Here is an 18,079-nt window from a genome sequence, read left to right on the forward strand (position 1 = left end):
TGCAATCTGGCGGGGATGCTTCGTCCTCTGCCTTGAATCACGGGCGTGTTATACCCATCACGAGCTTGTTGCAGCCTCCCCTGCCCGTGCACATGATGTAAGTGCTCCTTCTTCTTCAAAGCCTATTTATTGCCGTAAGGATCTCAAGGCGCCTGTCAGGAGGTCGAAAGTAAGTGCAGCAGGAGTGTTTGCCTGCCTCTCTGACTGGTGCTTCCAAGAGTTTGACTCTAGGGGATTCTCCTTCGATCTCGAGTGTTTGGGATTCCCCCCCATCTCATGTTCGTATGTCCGCCATGCCCGTGACCATTCATGGACATGTTAATGAGTCATCTGGTGGGGTAAGTGATGTTCCTAGTGTGTAGGGGGTTTGTCTCGGAAGCCGACACATAGACCCAGCCCAGACAGGTTAGTTGGGGTTTTGGGCTGTTTGGCTGCTAACCCTTTCATTAATTTTAATGGGGAAGGTGCCTTAGAGGAGCCTGCACATCCTTCTCATCGTCGGTCTCCAATGCCGGAGCAGGAGGAGGGAGACACGCAAGAGTTTTTGTCTTCCTTTTTGGAAGTTGTTGATCTCATTCATGGGTTTAACAATTTGGAAAGTAGGACTCGGGCTCGGTCGTCTTACACTCCTTCTTGCTTGGAAGCCTTAGTGGGAGCTACTCAGGACCCCAAATCATCTCTTTAGCTTCCTTTGTCGGGGCACGTTCAGTTGGTCTTGCTGGCATTGAGGAACGGTGATCTGTTGGAGTCCCAATATTTGTTTCCTCAGATAGAGCTCAAGAATGCGATAGACTGGCGCCGGGCTGACACCAAAGACAGACTGGTGCATCAGGCTGTGTCTAAGTCGGAGTCTCATCCTCGGAGATGTCTGGCTCCTCATCCTTCCCCTGTCCAGCAGCAGTCAAGGAGATCGTTGCCTGGTAGGCTGTCGAGGACTTCGAGTTCGGCAAGGCCTTCCCGTTTAACTCAGCCTATGTCAGAAGATCAACGCCCCTTTCGCTCTCGTTCTTTTAAGCCAAGAAGGGGCACAAGGGCCAGAGGTACAGGAGACCGTCAGTAGGTTAGGCACCTCTCCCCCTCCTGCGCCACAGGTGGGGGTGGTGCCTGGCGGGCCATTGGGCCAAGTGGCAGTTATGGGGCGGAGAAGTGGGTGGTAGATGTCCTTCGGGTGGGATACCTACTGCCATTCGACTTCTCTCCTCCTCCTCTGTCGGACAAGCCGCAGCTCAGGAAGGCATATTCTCCAGATTCTCTGAAGTTCTTGGCTCTTCTGGAGGAAGTGCAGAAAATGCAAGGATGGAGGCCTGTGATCGACTTATCCACCTTGAATCACAAGTCATGAGGAAGACACGGTTCAAGATGGAGACCCCGCGTTCGGTGTTGGCAGCCATGAGGGAAGGCGACTTCATGCTATCGATAGACTTAAGGGACGCATACTTCCAAGTCTCTGTTCATCAGACGTCCAGGAAGTGCCTTCACTTCTCTCTTGGGGACAAGGCCTTTGAGTTCAAAGTCTTATGCTTCGGGCTGACGACAGCCCCTCAAGTGTTCACAGGGGTCTTCTCTCTCGTATCAAGTTGGGCCCATGCTCAGGGGATCCATTTGCTGAGGTACCTCGACGATTGGTTAGTCTTGGAGGACAGAGATTGTCTACTTCGGTTCTGTCTGGAACTGGGCATATTAGTCAACCAAGAAAAGTCGAACCTCATACCCAGTCAAAGGATTCTCTACCTGGGCATCGTCATTGATACGACAGTGGCAAAAGTCTTCCTGTCGGATCAGAGATTGGAGAATTTGCGGGTGGTGGCGCGCAACTTCCTGTCAGAATCACATCGGTCAGTTCATCAGTGGCAGGTTCTTCTGGGAGTGTTGTCTTCCCTGGAGAAGCTGGTCCCTCATGGGCGTCTTCATCTTTGGTCTCAGCATTGGAGACTAGGAGAGTTCTGGTCTCCGACGGGGGAGTCTCCCCTGTTAATGGTTCCTCTGTCTCTGGAAGTGAGAGAAGACCTTCGTTGGTGGTTGGACGACCAGAATCTGTTGAAGGGTGTTGGTGTCCCTCTGCGTTCTCTTCCACCGGACTTCCTTCTGTTCTCGGACGCCTCCCTCACACATAGGGGCGGCTCATTTAGGCAGCCTCATCGTTTCAGGTGTTTGGAGTTTGAAGGACAGGCGGCAGCATATCAACGGCTTGGAGTTGAAGGCAGCCTTCCTGGATCTGAAGGATTCTCGGGGGAAGGTAGAAGGTCATTTTGTCGTTCTCATGTCGGACAATACCACGGTGGTAGCAAATGTGAACAAACAGGGAGGCCCGGTTTCACATCAACTTCGCGCCTTGACCGTCGAGCTTCACCAGTGAGCGGTCACCAATTCGGTAGAGCCTTCAGCCAGGTACATCCCAGGCAAACGGAGTGAGGTCGCAGACAAACTTAGTCGCCGGGATCAGATCCTAGGCACAGAGTGGTCCCTTCATCAAGTGGTGGCAGACAAGGTTTTCCAGATTTGGGGGAGATCCATGCTGGATCTTTTTGTGACTCGCTTTAACAGGAAACTGGAGATGAGATGTTCTGTTCAGTGGTTCCAGATCCTTTAGCATTGGCAGAGGATGCATTTCAACATCCCTGGGACAACCTGGAGGTGTATGCCTTCCCTCTGTTTTGTTTGATCTGTCAGGTCCTGAACAGGCTAATGAGTTCAGAGGGTCTCAGGATAACTTTGGTAGCCCCTCTGTGGCCTCAGGCGGAATGGTTTCCAGATCTGCTGCTGTTATTGTCAGAGGTTCCGAGGGAGAGTCCCCCTTGGCGACATCTCCTGTGCCAGCCCCATGCAGAAAGGTTCCACCAGTCAGTAGAATCCCTGTCTCTTCACGGTTGGAGGCTATCAAGTAGTATCTCCTCCGAGCGAGAGGCTTTTCTCAGAGAACAGCTGGGCATATGTCCAGCAGTCTTAGAAAGTCAACCTTCGTGGTTTACCAAGGCAAATGGGCTATCTACTGTGATTGGTGTCATAAACGGGGCGGGGATTTTCTCCACTCACAACCTCTATTCAGAGAATAGCAGAATTTTTAACCTGCCTCAGAGATGAGAAATTTGTTCCGATACGTAATACAAACCATCGGTCCTTTAACAATAGGAATGTAACTTAGCGGCAGCTGGAAGCAGTTGTAAGCTTCGAACAAGGGGGTTCAATAGTTAAACTGCTTGTCCATTAGTCGGCAGTCTGCGCGACTGAGAGGAGAGGAGTCACTTTGCTTTTGGCCGCGCTGGGTGATAGACGTGTTGTTCGCCGCTTTTGTCGTATGCCTGGTTTTCTCCTTCATATTGTGAAGATATTACTTTCCCTTTTACTAGAGTGCTTGTGTGAAAATAACGTGAGTACCTGGTTATTTTTTGTATTTTGTGTATTGACTCGTGTGAAATGGATTCCTGCGACCCGGAAAGACCCCCTCACCCCCCTGTCAGCCGCAGATTTTGTCGGAGGAGCAGTGGGAGCGTTATGAAGGGAGGAAAAAACCACGTAAACCGGCCAGGGAGTCATCGGAGGGATCTCCAGTTACTCCCTTAGTTACGGACACGTCTTCTTCTTTTCTCCCCCCATCACAACTCCCGCGTATGGGTCCTTCCCTTTGGGGGGGGTATCTCACTCATCTTCCCTCGATCAGTCGAGTGTAGAGGAGGGGGCGAGGTACCCTGATGTGCAGTTGTATTCGGGGGTCGTCCGTTCGCTCGGGGTGGGATCTGTCCCCCCTCCAGGCGACGGGAAACACCCCACCCCCCCCCCCCCCCCCCCCCCCCCCCCCCAACCCCATTAACCCGACACTTTCTTCCTCAGGTTTGCCTGCCACGGGGGACGATCTTGGTACTCACTGGGGCTCCAGGGGACACCGAGCCTTCAGGGGCGGCTGGGTCATCTCGAGAGGGGGACCAGGCCGGTAACCCATGGCCCGGTGATGACAACCATGACCACAGTGTCCACGCCGGGTTACGTTGCTCCTCCTCACCTGGTATACAGGTAGTGACCAACTTACGACTGCAATTGGTTCTGCAAAACAAGTCGTAACTCGATTTGGACGCATGTCGAGTCTGCTAAATTACCGTAGAGTTTATCGTACATATACATATTGTGTAATGATATTGACATCACCTGAAAGTCATATTTTATCAACATTTTCTTAGATTATTACTTTTATTATCATATTTAAGTCATAATTCATTATTATTTAAACATATTATCATTAAAACCATTGTATTACCATTCTTAGTGCATATTCTTACTGTCATATATGTATTACGATAGTACTTTACGATACCCTTTCACAAGTTCATATACGTATGTAAAAATTCAACCCCTTCTTTAGCTAATTTATTTTGCTGTCTTTTTATTTAGAATGTGTATTATATTTCCTAGTTATGATTTCTTTACATTTTTGTAGCATGTGTAACATCTCACACCTATGTATAAAAATATAAAAATAATTATAACTAGGAAATACAATGAAGTCTAAAGAAAACAAAGATAGCAAAATAAATTAACTAAAGAAAAGGTTGAACCTACAAACGTAGCAATATGAAACAGTGTGATGTGTGGAGAACGGGTACGTCTGACGACTTTGACAAACGTTAACAGTAAGGCGTAGTAATGACGTGTACATTACTACGCCTTACTGTTAACGTTTGTCAAAGTCGTCAGACGTACCCGTTCTCCACACATCACACTGTTTCATATTGCTACGTTTGTAGGTTCAACCTTTTCTTTAGTTTCATTGTACGTATTTCCTAGTTATGATTATTTTTATACCATTTATATCGTCTCTCTACACGACATTACTACTCCTTGCTGTTACATTCGCCAAACGTTTGTCCAAACTATTTCTCCTCGCATCATACTGTTTCATAATGCTTCGGTTGTCACGTTCATATAAAAATTCATCCTTTTTTTTTTTTTTTTTTTTTTTTTTAGTTAATTTACTTATTGTATTTCCTAGTTATGATTTCTTGGAATTTTTTATACCATTTGTAACGTCTCTCTACGTACTGTTACATTCGCCAAACATTTGTCCAAACTGTTTCTCCACGCATCATACTGTTTCATAATGAAAATTCGGGCAAATTAGGTGTTGCCCTCCTAAATGAACTTCACCTTGTACGCCTATGATTACGTGGAAAAAATTCTATCGAATCGAGGCTTTCACTGAAGAGAGAGAGAGAGAGAGAGAGAGAGAGAGGAACTTCGTTTGTCATGCTCATATAAAAATTCATCCTTTTTTTAGTTATGATTTCTTGGAATTTTTATACCATTTGTATCGTCTCTCTACGTACACGACATTGCGTCTTATGTATTGTTACGTTTGTTAAGTTCATAGCAAACCCGTTTCTTTATGCATCATACTGTTTCCTGTTGTTACTTTTGTCAGGTTTAATTTAAGGGGACCGTCCGCTATGATGTCTATTTTTTTTATTTATTATGCAAAATACATAATTTTCATATATGTTTTAGATATATATAATACCTTCATCATATAAAAATTTCAAGTCATTTGATCAAAAACTTTTCGTTTTATTAGCAAAAATCATGATTAAAAAAAAAATTGGTAGAGTTTTCTCCGCTAATATGACATCAGATGTATTGAAAATCATACCATAAAAACTTCTTTATATACGGAACAATTCTGTGTGACAGAATTTTAATTTTTTTATTTTTTTATTTTTTATGAATTTTTTTTTTTTTTTTTTTTTTAGTCTAGACACTCAAAAAATTTAAAAAAAAAAAGAAAAAAAAGATATCAAAATTCTGTCACACAGAATTATGGGATTTTTATTCCTCTTTCCAATGATATCTTTCTCTCTAAAATTGGATAATAAATAACCGAGTAATGGTTACCGACATGCGCATAAGTATGTTTTTGAGTTATGAGCTCCCAAAGATTTGCTATGTAAATTTTTGCTTTTTTCTTATAAAAGTCAAAACAACATTATTATAATTACTTTTTTTGTACTTTTATTGTTGATTTCTACATCAAGGATCGTGGTCCTACCCCTAAAAGTGGTGTTAATACCCTCAGCGTGACACCAGATAATGAAGTTGACGGCGAGACATGAGACAATGAGGGCAGCTGAAAACAATTAATTTTCGTGTTTTCTTTCAGCACACTCCTGGCCTTCGCTAATTTTGCTAGCCATAGTTGCTGAGTAGCCTTCTTGATCTTAGGTAACTTCAGCATTGCTATAAGTTCACTAAGAATTTATAAAAACAACGTAAATAGCTAGTAACCAAACGCAAGTGCCTACGTGCGTGTAACTGCTTTGACGTCTGTGGCGTAACTGAGTCATTCTCCGAGTCTCGCCTATAAATAACCGCTCTGAGCAGCTCGCTTCTCACTCAGTGTCACAGTACCTTTCATTGCTGCCAGATGTATGAGAATTTCGAAAAAAATCTTTAAAAAATTGCTGTATATATGCAAAAATAAACACGCAAAAACGATTCTGTCAAACTCAAGTCATACAGACGACGCAGTTACAATGACGTCATCATTTAAAAACCGCTATATCTTCATTATTTGTGAAAATAATTGGCTGAAACTTCTGGAAAGCATGCACGGCATGTTTCTGCATAGATACAAGTAATAACTCGATTTTTTATTTTTTCAAGTTGACATGTCATCCGCCATAGCGGACGGTCCCCTTAAACACTGGATGCTACAGTACAATTTGTTTAATGTTGAAAAATACAAAATACAGGTGCAAAAAATAGAAAATATTCAAAAATACAATTGAAAACTAGTATGTAGTACAGGAAAATATAATAAAATTAATGACTGCTGGCATCGCTGGTGCTTGGCTGGAGGTCGTTGGCTTCATCAGCTGAAGCGACGGTCAGGGTGGCGGGAGGAGTTGTTCGTTTCACAAACATGGTGAGTTTCGTCTGGATTGTTTGTTTCTTTTTCTCCTCGTAAATTTCACGATACGGACGAAACAAATCGTGTGCCATCCGTTCAATCTTTGCAAACCTTTCATAATTTGGGTCCATTTCTTCGAAATGTGCAAGGAGTTTATTCAGTTGAGCTAATCCTTCTGATAATCCCTTGGCGATAAATTTCCTTTCTGGCAACTCTTCATCCTCCGCTTCTCTCCTTTCTTCCCTCCGCCACTCGTTCTTCTTCCAATTCAATCAGCTCTTCATTTGTAAGTTCTTCGGAAGCGTGGTCTAGCAAATCCTCAATATCTTCTATTTCACAATCCAAGGAAAGCTCTTTTGACAGTTTCACTATTTTTCCCTGTATCACATCAAGTTCTTGTTCACTGTCAAATCCATCAAAATCATTCACATAACGTTTAACGCACTTCTTCCATATGCCATTCATACACTTCTCCGTCACAGTCTCCCAGGCAGAAGACACATTCTTGATAGCATACAGAATATTGTAGCGTTTCCAAAATTCTCGTAGGGATAGTTCTGGGTCGGCATCTAGAGCAGCTATGGCTTGCGCAAAGGTGATTCCTAAATAGTTTGCCTTAAATGTTGCAATCGAACCTTGGTCCATAGGTTGAAGAATTGGAGTGGTGTTTGGTGGCAAAAAAACCACTTTCTTCACATCAGGATTCAGATCAGCTAAGTGAGGTGGATGTCCAGGTGCATTATCGAGCAGCAGTAAAATATTGAAAGGAATTCCTTTCTCTAGGCAGTATTCACGCACTTGAGGAATGAAACAGTTGACAAACCAGTCTTCAAAAAGTGTCTGCGTCATCCATGCCTTACGGTTAGAGCAAAAGTAGACAGGCAAAGTGTACTTGCTTACATTCTTGAACGCTCGTGGGTTTTCTGAATGATAAATTAAAAAGGGTTTCAGCTTGAACCCCGCGACATTCCCACCAAGCAGTAGAGTCAGCCTATCCTTAAAAGCTTTAAATCCTGGCATGCTACTGGCTTCCTTATGGATGTAAGTGCATTCTGGCATTCGTTTCCAGAACAAACCTGTTTCATCAACATTAAATATTTGTTCTGGAAGATATTCCTCATCCGTAATCATTTCATCGAGACTGTCGACAAACTTGCTAGCTCCTTCCTCATCCGCACTCGCTGCTTCTCCAGTCACTCGAACACTATGCAGCTGGAATCGTTTTTTGAACCTCTTGAACCAGCCAACGCTTGCCAAAAATTCTTGCTTATACTCTACTCCAGCACGTTCCTTCAAAGTCTGAAACAGACTTCTAGCCTTCATCTGCACAGTAAAAAGGCTTAACGGTGTCCTTTTTTGGATTTGATCTTCCATCCAAACATGCAATAATTTTTCCATTTCATGGATGGGGCCAGTGCGTTGTTTCGTAATCACTGTCGATCGTATGGGTGCAGAACCTTTCACAGCATCACGAATCCTTTCCCTATCCTTAAGAATCGTGGACACAGTAGAATGAGATAACTTCATATCACGTGCGATCACATTCACTTTCTTCCCTCCTTCGAACTGCTTAATCACTGTCATTTTTGTGTCCAAGTCAATGGCCTTCCTTTCCTTCTTGGCATGTTGAGGAGTAGATAAACACAGTTTCCTCTTGGCAGACATTTCAAAAATGATCAAAATTAACACAAAGTTATTGAAAAATGAACACAGCAGAGCGAGAGATGCGTTCAGTACGGAGCTACAGGCAACACTGAGTGAGCGCGGGACCCGAGAGATGCGCAGATGCTGCAGGAAAAAGTATCGTACGTTCGTATGCACGTTCTGCCGAAAAGGGTTAAAATAATACTCGTAAAGTCGATCAGACGTATGTTGCATAGGTCGTAAGTCTGTCATTACCTGTATACTCAACATGTGTCGATGGTGACCCCGACAGCTGCTGTGCAGGCGCCGCTGCCGGGTGTACAGAGGATCGTGACGCCGCCGCCTGGTTTTACCGCTACGATACGTCGACTACAAAAAGTTTTTTAAATATTCGCTGAAAAATAGTTATAGGCCTAGTTTGCGGAAAATTTGAAATCACGCGCCTTGAGGGATGCTGGGAGTTCACAGATCAAGCTGTTGTTTTGTTTACAAGCGTTACCCAGGCGCGCAAGGGCGAAGCGCTTTCTGCTCGCACCAGCAAGCATCAGTGACGCATCGTCGGAGAGCGATCTCTTGCCGCATTCGTGTTTTGCAGAACTCTTGCGAGTGTTAAAGTATTTGTTACATAACAAGACGTTCAGAGATGTCCCAACGTCGTCAGGAGTGTGAAAGGCGCGTATTACCCGTCGGTAGTGATCGTGTGAGGCGAGTTTTGGACTAGGATGCTGGAGATGGACCAAGCACCCAAGGTGACCCAGCTTTCCAATGCCGTGTTGTGCGGCCACGTGTGGCCAAAAGTGTCCAAGGACCACATAGTGTGCCTTTTATGACCCTTAGGAAGCATCGGGTGTCCTGAGGGGCATTCGTAAACATTTGGGAGGCCTCCAACAAAAGGACATTGATGAGTACTTGTTGTAGCTCGATCGAGAGCAGCTCGAAAGTCCTCATTTTGATGGCAGTTGGTCATCTAGTGACGAAGACATTAGCCCGATGTAAGTGATGACGAATATTTGCCCCCAATGTCCGTATGGGAGCCACAGCCTGAAAGTGAGCTCGAATTTAGTGGTTTTAGTGTGTATGAGGGAGAGTGAGGAGGAGGAGGAGTCGCCGACTTTTGTTGTTGGGGACGATACAGATAACGAGGGTGAAAGCGAGGGAGATGGGCCAGTTGTGGGTGCAAAGCTGTGCCTGAGCCTGAGTAAAAGGTCGCAACGTTGCCCCAGCCTAGGTGAAGGCCATTCGTCCGAAAGCGATGAGGGGTGGTTGGAGGACCCCACCCCACTTAACATGCACCCATTCACGGCAGCACCTGGACTGACCGTACCTGTTCCTCTCACTGCACTGGGGTTCATTCAGCTGTTCCTGACGCGGGCATTGCTGGTATACCTGGTTGCAGAGACGACAGATTATGCTCGGTACTGCTGTGACAAACTGCTGACGATGTTGTCGTATCACTGGTGGGGCTGCAACCTCACTGACATGGCGCATGTTTTGGAGCTCCACATTTTTTTGGGGGGAATGCCTGCTGCCAACGTCAGGCAATATTGGAGGCGGGATTTTTTTTCAAGTACGTCGAATTTGCCCGGCATTATGGCCCGTGATAGTTTCCTGGCGTTGGACAGGTATTTCAACGCCTTCAACCGAAGGGCCATACCCCGAAATAACCCTGACCGCCTCATCTTAGTCCACCTAGTGTTGGAGTACATTTGTGAATGGTGCCAGTTTCTTGTGGTTCCTGCCAAGAACCTTTATTTGGATGAGGGGATGATGCCTTACAAAGGACGTCTCAGTATAAAAGTGTACAACTCCAAGAAGCCAAAGAAATATGGTGTAAAATTATTTTTTATTACGGAGTCCAACACTGGATACATCTTGGACTTCTCAGTGTATTCCAGGGTCTTCTTCACGCTGCGTGACACTGTCTTCAGTCTTGTGGATCATTTCCATTACCAGGGATACCACCTGTTTATGGATAATTATTATAACTCAGTATCCCTGGACCAGGAACTGTATGAAGCAGGTGTGCACGTCAGTGGTACCCTTCGGTTGGTGCGTGGGGCCCCGAATGTCCTCAAGAGGTTCATTAGCCAGCCGCAACATCTGGCAAGAGGAGAGACAGAGTGGCAGCAGAAGGGAGATGTCTTCATCATCTGTTGGAAGGGGGTCTGACTCGTGCCCATGATTACGACTAGTCATGAGCCCATCCAAGAAGAGATCGTGCAGCGGAAGAAGACACGTCGGCAGGGCCGAGTTACGTATGAGGAGTTTTGTGTCCAGTGGCCTACTGTCATTGGGCACTACAACAGGCACATGGGAGGAGTTGATCTCTTTGATCAACTCATCCAGTATTATCCCTTCGCCAGGAGAACCAGATGGCGGACACAGAAGCTCCTCAAATACATACTTCATTCGGCCCTCCAGAATGCCTACATCCTCTACTGTGAGTAGAATTCCGACCCCCGGAAGTTGTCCCACATGCAGTTTCTCGAGGTGGCTGGGAATGCCCTCATAAACTTCAATCCCGATGAGTGGCCTTCCATCACCGCCCCCCAGCCCCAAGCTCTAGATCTGCCCAAAGAGGAAAAGGCAGATGTTTGGAGGACTAACCTCGGTCGTCCTGCTCCTGCGGCTACTGCCGACGCCCTTGATGATGCTGCCCGCTCTTAGATTCCGACTTCTCGTCGGATAGTGGACCCTGTGTGTCGGCTGCAGCCAGGGGATCACACACTGGAGCTCCTAGAAGGGCGCAGGCAGAAACGGTGCCGGGTGTGCCATATGAATGGCATAAGAACAGACACCTTCCCTCCGCGCGCGGTAACTCGGCCGAAAATCTCAGAAATGCTTGAGTCACCTTATCGTAATTTTCGCACTGTTTTATATTAGGTCTTACATAAAGTGTTAACATGAAAATGTGTACAATTTCATGTAGAATACAAAAAAAATAACTCATGGTTGTAGCTTTTATCAGTTTGAAATATTTTCATATAAATCACGATAAATAGAAAAAATTTTACCTTCAGTCAAATTTAACTCGACTGAAATGGTTGGAAAACTGCAATTTTAAGCTAAAACTCTTACATTCTAGTAATATTCAATCAATTACCTTCATATTGCAATAAACGGGAAGTCTCTAGCACAATATTTCGATTTATGGTGAATTTTTGAAAAAAACTTTTTTACGTCCACGCGTTACGAATTCATGCATCATTTTGTGATAATATTTTCTCTGCGTTGCTTTGATAATTTTACAATTTGTTATATACCAAAATCATCACAATTTAGTGTGCAATACAAAAAAAATGAACTCATTAGCTTTAACAGTTTCGCTCGCAGTGTGATTTGTATATAATTTCATAAGAAATTTTTTTTTGAGCTGTCATATATTCCAATATTTATATATGATAATGATATTTTTTTTTATTTCTGATGGTTGCATGCTAAACTTCAGGCAACGACAAAAAAAGGAGCCAAAAATGAACTCTTAATCCTAAAAACTAAGCGTGCTGTGATTTAAAAAAAAAAAAAATTTCCGCTTCAGCGCTAACTCCCAAACGCCGCCGGCATACGAGAGACACTTTGGGAAATAGCGGCTCGGTGTTTAAGGGTTAAGGGGTTTGAGCAGTCGAGTTCTCCTAGAGAGCTCAAGCCTCCGAAGTGGGATGTTTCCTTGGTTCTTAAGAGCTTCACTAAGAGTCCATATGAGCCCTTGCGTCGCTCATCTGACAGGAACCTGACGCTCAAGACAGTTTTCTTTCTGGCCTTGGCATCTTCCAAGAGGGTAGGAGAGCTCCACTGTCCGAGCTATGAAGTGAAGCACACCAGGGGTTGGGGGTCGATGTCCTTCGAATTTGTCCCGGAATTTGTGGCCAAGACCCAAAATCCTTCTGTGCATGATGACAGGTTCACTTCGTTTTCCATTCCATCACTGAATGACTTTGTGGGTGGTGATGCTCAAGAGCCCTTATTGTGCCCTGTCCAGGCCATGTGTTGCTATCTTAGAAGGATTCGGCACCTTAGACCAGGCTGCCACAGACTTTTTGTTAGCGCAGGCCTTACAAAGAAAGAAGTGTCTAAGAATACTATCTCTTTTTGGATACGGGAAGCCATCAGACAGGCATAATTGACTCTTGGCGATTCCACCACCACGTCTGTGCAGGCTAGAGCGCATGGTGTTAGGTTTATTGGTCCCTCTCTGGCTTTCAAAAAGAACTTGGCTGTACATAGAGTGCTGAGGGCTGGTACTTGGTTATGCCAATCCACATTCACCCCCTTCTATCTTAAGGATGTTGCCCACAGATCTGCAGACATGTTTTCCCTGGGTCCTGTGGTGGCTGCCCAACAGGTTGTATAACTCATAGTTGCCCTTAATGGGGCACCTTTGTATTTTACCAAAGATGATTGTGTGGATGAGAGAATGAGTGAGTTGGCTGGTCTCCTTCTTTCTCTTGTACCTTTCCTTCTTCCTTCGGGTGGTTTAAGGAATAGACACTTCATTCGCTGTACTGGTCTGATACAGGTGAGTAAGGTAGTCATACTGATAGTCTGATAGTGTGGTCGTGTAATATACAAATATCTTACCAGCTACAGTGGTACCTCGACATACGAAAGGCTCAACATACGAAAAACTTGAGATATGAAAGCCAATACGAAAAATTTAACGGCTCTACATACGAAAAGTTTTCAAGATACGAAAGGTTTCTGAAAGTCCGAGATTCGCCTGGATAACAATTTTGAAAATCGCGCCACACGCCGCCATCTTAGTACTAGTAGACTCGCCACCATCCTCCTGCTCTCCCATTGGTTCCTGATGCTAGTCATGGCCATGAAATCCTTCTCTCCTATTGGCCAGCGTCCCTCCCATCATGCATCTACCATGTACACGTGGTGGCGTGGCTCGGCCACTCGGTACCAGCATTGTTATAGTACGCACGCAGTATTCGTTTTCAGGATCGTCAATGTGTACGTAATATTTAAAAAAAAAAAAAAGATACCAAGATCTCTCACATGGGATAAGTGATCAAGGTCTCTCTCATGGGATAACTGGAAACTTTGCAAGGTTGGTAGAATCTCCACTCCCTGCTGAACAGAGGGTGTAGACCAATCATTTACAACATGCATACCAGTATGTATACGTATAATCAAGGCACTTCAGTTTATGTTGAAGGTCAGCAGTCGAACATTCAGTACCCAAATCAGTTGCAGAGAGAGCATTTGGTTGAACAGGGTTTTGATGGACACCAGGGTCAACAGTCATGAGGTGCAAAAAAAAGAACCAAGTGATAAAAAACAGAAAGTAGAAATTCTGTAAAAAAAAAAAAATCAAAAAGAGAGAAAAAAAACGGCAGAAATTAAAACCGCTTTTCATAAAGTGCAATCATTTGTAGAAGACACCCCCCGAAAAGGCTCACACAGGAACATTGTGAAAAGTAGGCAGAAGCAATCTTCCTTGGATAGTTACGTATGTAGTACGTATATATTTTTTAAAGTGTACATACGTACATATGTACAAAAGAAAAAAGATACGAAAACCTCATGATACGAAGGGCGCCTCGGAACGGATTAATTTCGTATCTCGAGGTACTACTGTATTTGGTTACATATGCTCCACTCCTTGGCAAGGAGGGGTTGGAAGTAATACAAAGCCTGGTGTCTTGGTTTGTTATTGGCCAGTCAAAGTTTCTCTTTGGTTCCCTATACAATGGTTCTCCCATATATCATTGTACGTCACTCAGGTTCTGAGTGGTTAGATATCAATTTATCTAGCTTCTCAATGGGCTTCAGTCCTTTTCCAGAAATCATTTCTTCTGGGAGCTGGACTGGTGGGTAGGCCCCCAGCCAGTCTAGGATGTCTTGTACCTCCCTCCAAGTATGAGTGTATCCTATTATTAAGACCTCAGGTTTGTATCTATGAAAAATACAAATTGTCTTTGAAAATTTGTTATTTGTTCATACGCAAACAAACCTTCGGTCTTAACAATAGGATACACTCATACTTGGAGGGAGGTACAAGACATCCTAGACTGGCTGGGGGCCTACCCACCAGTCCAGCTCCCAGAAGAAATGATTTCTGGGAAAGGACTGAAGCCCATTGAGAAGCTAGATAAATTGATATCTAACCACTCAGAACCTGAGTGACGTACAATGATATATGGGAGAACCATTGTATAGGGAACCAAAGAGAAACTTTGACTGTCCAATAACGAACCAAGACACCAGGCTTTGTATTACTTCCAACCCCTCCTTGCCAAGGAGTGGAGCATATGTTACCAAATACAGTAGTACCTCAAGATACGAAATTAATCCGTTCCGAGGCGCCCTTCGTATCATGAAGGTTTTCGTATCTTTTTTCTTTTGTACATATGTACGTATGTACACTTTAAAAAATATATACGTACTACATACGTAACTATCCAAGGAAGATTGCTTCTGCCTACTTTTCACAATGTTCCTGTGTGAGCCTTTTCGGGAGGTGTCTTCTACAAATGATTGCACTTTATGAAAAGCGGTTTTAATTTCTGCCGTTTTTTTTTTCTCTCTCTCTTTTTGATTTTTAACTTTTTTTTTTACTTTTTTTTTTTTCTTTTTTTACTTTGCGTAGGTGTGTGTGTGTTTTTTTTTTTTTTTTTTTTTTTTACAGAATTTCTACTTTCTGTTTTTTATCACTTGGTTCTTTTTTTTGCACCTCATGACTGTTGGCCCTGATGTCCATCAAAACCCTGTTCAACCAAATGCTCTCTCTGCAACTGATTTGGGTACTGAATGTTCGGCTGCTGACCTTCAACATAAACTGAAGTGCCTTGATTATACGTATACATACTGGTATGCATGTTGTAAATGATTGGTCTACACCCTCTGTTCAGCAGGGAGTGGAGATTCTACCAACCTTGCAAAGTTTCCAGTTATCCCATGAGAGAGACCTTGATCACTTATCCCATGTGAGAGATCTTGGTCACTTTTTTTTAAATATTACGTACACATTGACGATCCCGAAAACGAATACCGCGTGTGTACTATAACAATGCTGGTACCGAGTGGCCGAGCCACGCCACCACGTGTACATAGTAGATGCATGATGGGAGGGACACTGGCCAATAGGAGAGAAGGATTTCATGGCCGTGACTAGCATCAGGAACCAATGGGAGAGCAGGAGGATGGTGGCGAGTCTACTGAGTTGGCGGCGCACCAGTTTTAAAATTGTTCTCGGCGGCCCGGGCAAATCTCGGACTTTACCCTTTCGCAACCTGAATTATTTTCGTACACAGAAGCAAAAAATATCTTCGTCTTTGCTTTCGTAACCTGAATTTTTTGTACATAGGGACTTTTGTATGTAGAGGTTCCATTGTAAAGGGTTTATTTACCTCATTATTGAGACATTTTTCTGGTCAAGAATTTACATCCTGTATTGTTCAGTTACCCACATCTTTGAGTAATATCATTTGCACCTTTCAAGTTCATTAAAAACTGTTGCCTATAACAGTTACAATAACTGATTATCATAGGATAAATTCAAAAGATGATTGTTAAAATCTAAGATTAAAATTATTTTTTAATTGTGAGGTTGCTTTTTTCTGCATTATTTTGCTCCTGATTGGTTTTAATGTAAATTATTCCAATTCTAATAGTGTTAGAAAAAAAAAAACTTTCTTGTAATGACTTATTTCAATTAGCTTAAATATATTTTTTCATTTTTCAGATCTGTGTACAATCCTGATGACTTAGAAGCCCGATCTAAAATGCATCTTGCAAGTACATTCGCTGGAGTTGGTTTTGGCAATGCTGGAGTTCACTTGTGCCATGGAATGTCATATCCAATTGCTGGAAATGTGAAAAATTTCCATCCTGTAGATTATGAGTAAGTGCCTCATATGATGTCTGTTGACAAATCAAAAATTTTTCAGTTGCACCACCAGATTTCCAGAGCCCCTGGTTCTGAAGTATTGCTAGTACGTATATGGATTTTATGAAACCAGCAGAGGTCATACACTAAACAAAGGACAATGCATAGTTTTTCAACAAAGACATAACCTTTATAACATTATAGTAAAGCAGGTTTATCTGGAGACTCAAAATCTTGGAATTTGAGGTTACTGGAAAGAAGAAAAATTTCAAGAAAAACAAATTACGTATACTATTTAGGAAATCATCATGGACTGGCACACAAGCCTTCCTGTTTTTGCATGTTTGGTATTCTTCCACTGTAGCTCTGCGCTTTACAGGTTACAGATTGATGGTATTAGAACTTGAACATCGGTTACAAGTTGATGCTTTTAGAACTCTCTAGAGTTTCAGCATTTTAAATTGTACGGTAGTGTGATATTTTTAAAGCATTTTGTATTCATATAAGTATGTAAAATTAATTAGTTTGCCTTTACATGTAAGAATAGGTATTTGAGGTTTTTGCCATAATTATTTGATAACTCTACCCCCCAAACCCCCCTCTCTCTCTTTCTCTCTTGAATAGGAGATTGTGGTTGTATTTGTACATATAAAAAAGAGAGTAATATTAGTGCAGAAGATAAGAGGCAATTCGAAAAGCTATTAGATATGCTACTAGAATACAACATTCAACAAATAAATCATCTGCCAACAAGAAAGGAAAATACTTTAGACCTACTATTTGTGAACAAGGTGAATTATGTTAAAGAAGTAATAGTTTGTAATGCGAGTATTTCAGACCATACTGTCATAGAATTAACAGTCCATTCCCAAAGCAAGTGGAAACAGATAAGCAAGAGATGAAAAAGTGGGAAGGATATGGAAAATACAATTTCTACAGTAAAAATATAAAATGGTCAGAAATAAATGAAGAATTAAACAAAGATTGGGATAACATTCGTAAGTGATGATATACAGGTAAACACGGATGTATCATACAAAATATTAGAGTAATAGTGGATAAATATAAACCGAAAAAGAAAAGTAAACATCAGTCATGCATACCAAGAGACAGAAGGATATTGTCTTGCAAAAGAAAAGAATGCATGGAAAGTGATCGAACTAAAAAGTAAGAAAGAAAATGCAGAACAAAAGATTATACAATCAAAAGAAAATGAAAAATGGGACTTAGAAGAAAAGGCCCTAGAAAATATCAAGCAAAACCCCAAAGTATTGTACTCATATGCAGAAAGAGGAATAAAAGAAGAATAAAACTGGGCCCTTTAAGAAATGAAGGGATATTGATGCATGAAAAAAAAGGAAATATGCAACATATTAGCAGAAAGATATAAGAGAGAATTTACCCCAAGAATTGATAATGAAGATAGTGATACAGAAATAAGGGATGAAAATAGTGAATATCAGACATAGATATTAATGAAGCCGATATTGTGCAGGCTATTAATGAAATTAAAAATGGATCGGCAGCTGGGGCGTGAAGGAATCCCTGCCATTTTGTTAGAGAAAGTAATTCATAATATCACAAAGCCCCTTGCAATATTATTACGACAAAGTGTAGATACAGGCAAGATTTATGATGAGCATAAATTAGCATATATTACCCCTACTTTCAGAAGTGGATCAAGACTAGAGGCAAATAATTATAGG

The 18,079-nt window shown here is 42.7% G+C and overlaps 1 protein-coding gene across 1 annotated transcript in view; it reads left to right on the forward strand.

The window, feature by feature from the left end:
• Window positions 1-18,079, forward strand: part of LOC135220593 (hydroxyacid-oxoacid transhydrogenase, mitochondrial-like) — a gene marked incomplete in the record, with an annotated part of 222,892 nt that overhangs the window by 139,465 nt on the left and 65,348 nt on the right. The window contains 1 exon segment of the mRNA XM_064257861.1: window positions 16,230-16,388. Coding sequence (XP_064113931.1) covers window positions 16,230-16,388 — 159 coding nt within the window.

The sequence above is a fragment of the Macrobrachium nipponense genome, chromosome 2 (genome assembly GCF_015104395.2).
Source record: "Macrobrachium nipponense isolate FS-2020 chromosome 2, ASM1510439v2, whole genome shotgun sequence".
NCBI classification, from domain to species: domain Eukaryota; kingdom Metazoa; phylum Arthropoda; class Malacostraca; order Decapoda; family Palaemonidae; genus Macrobrachium; species Macrobrachium nipponense.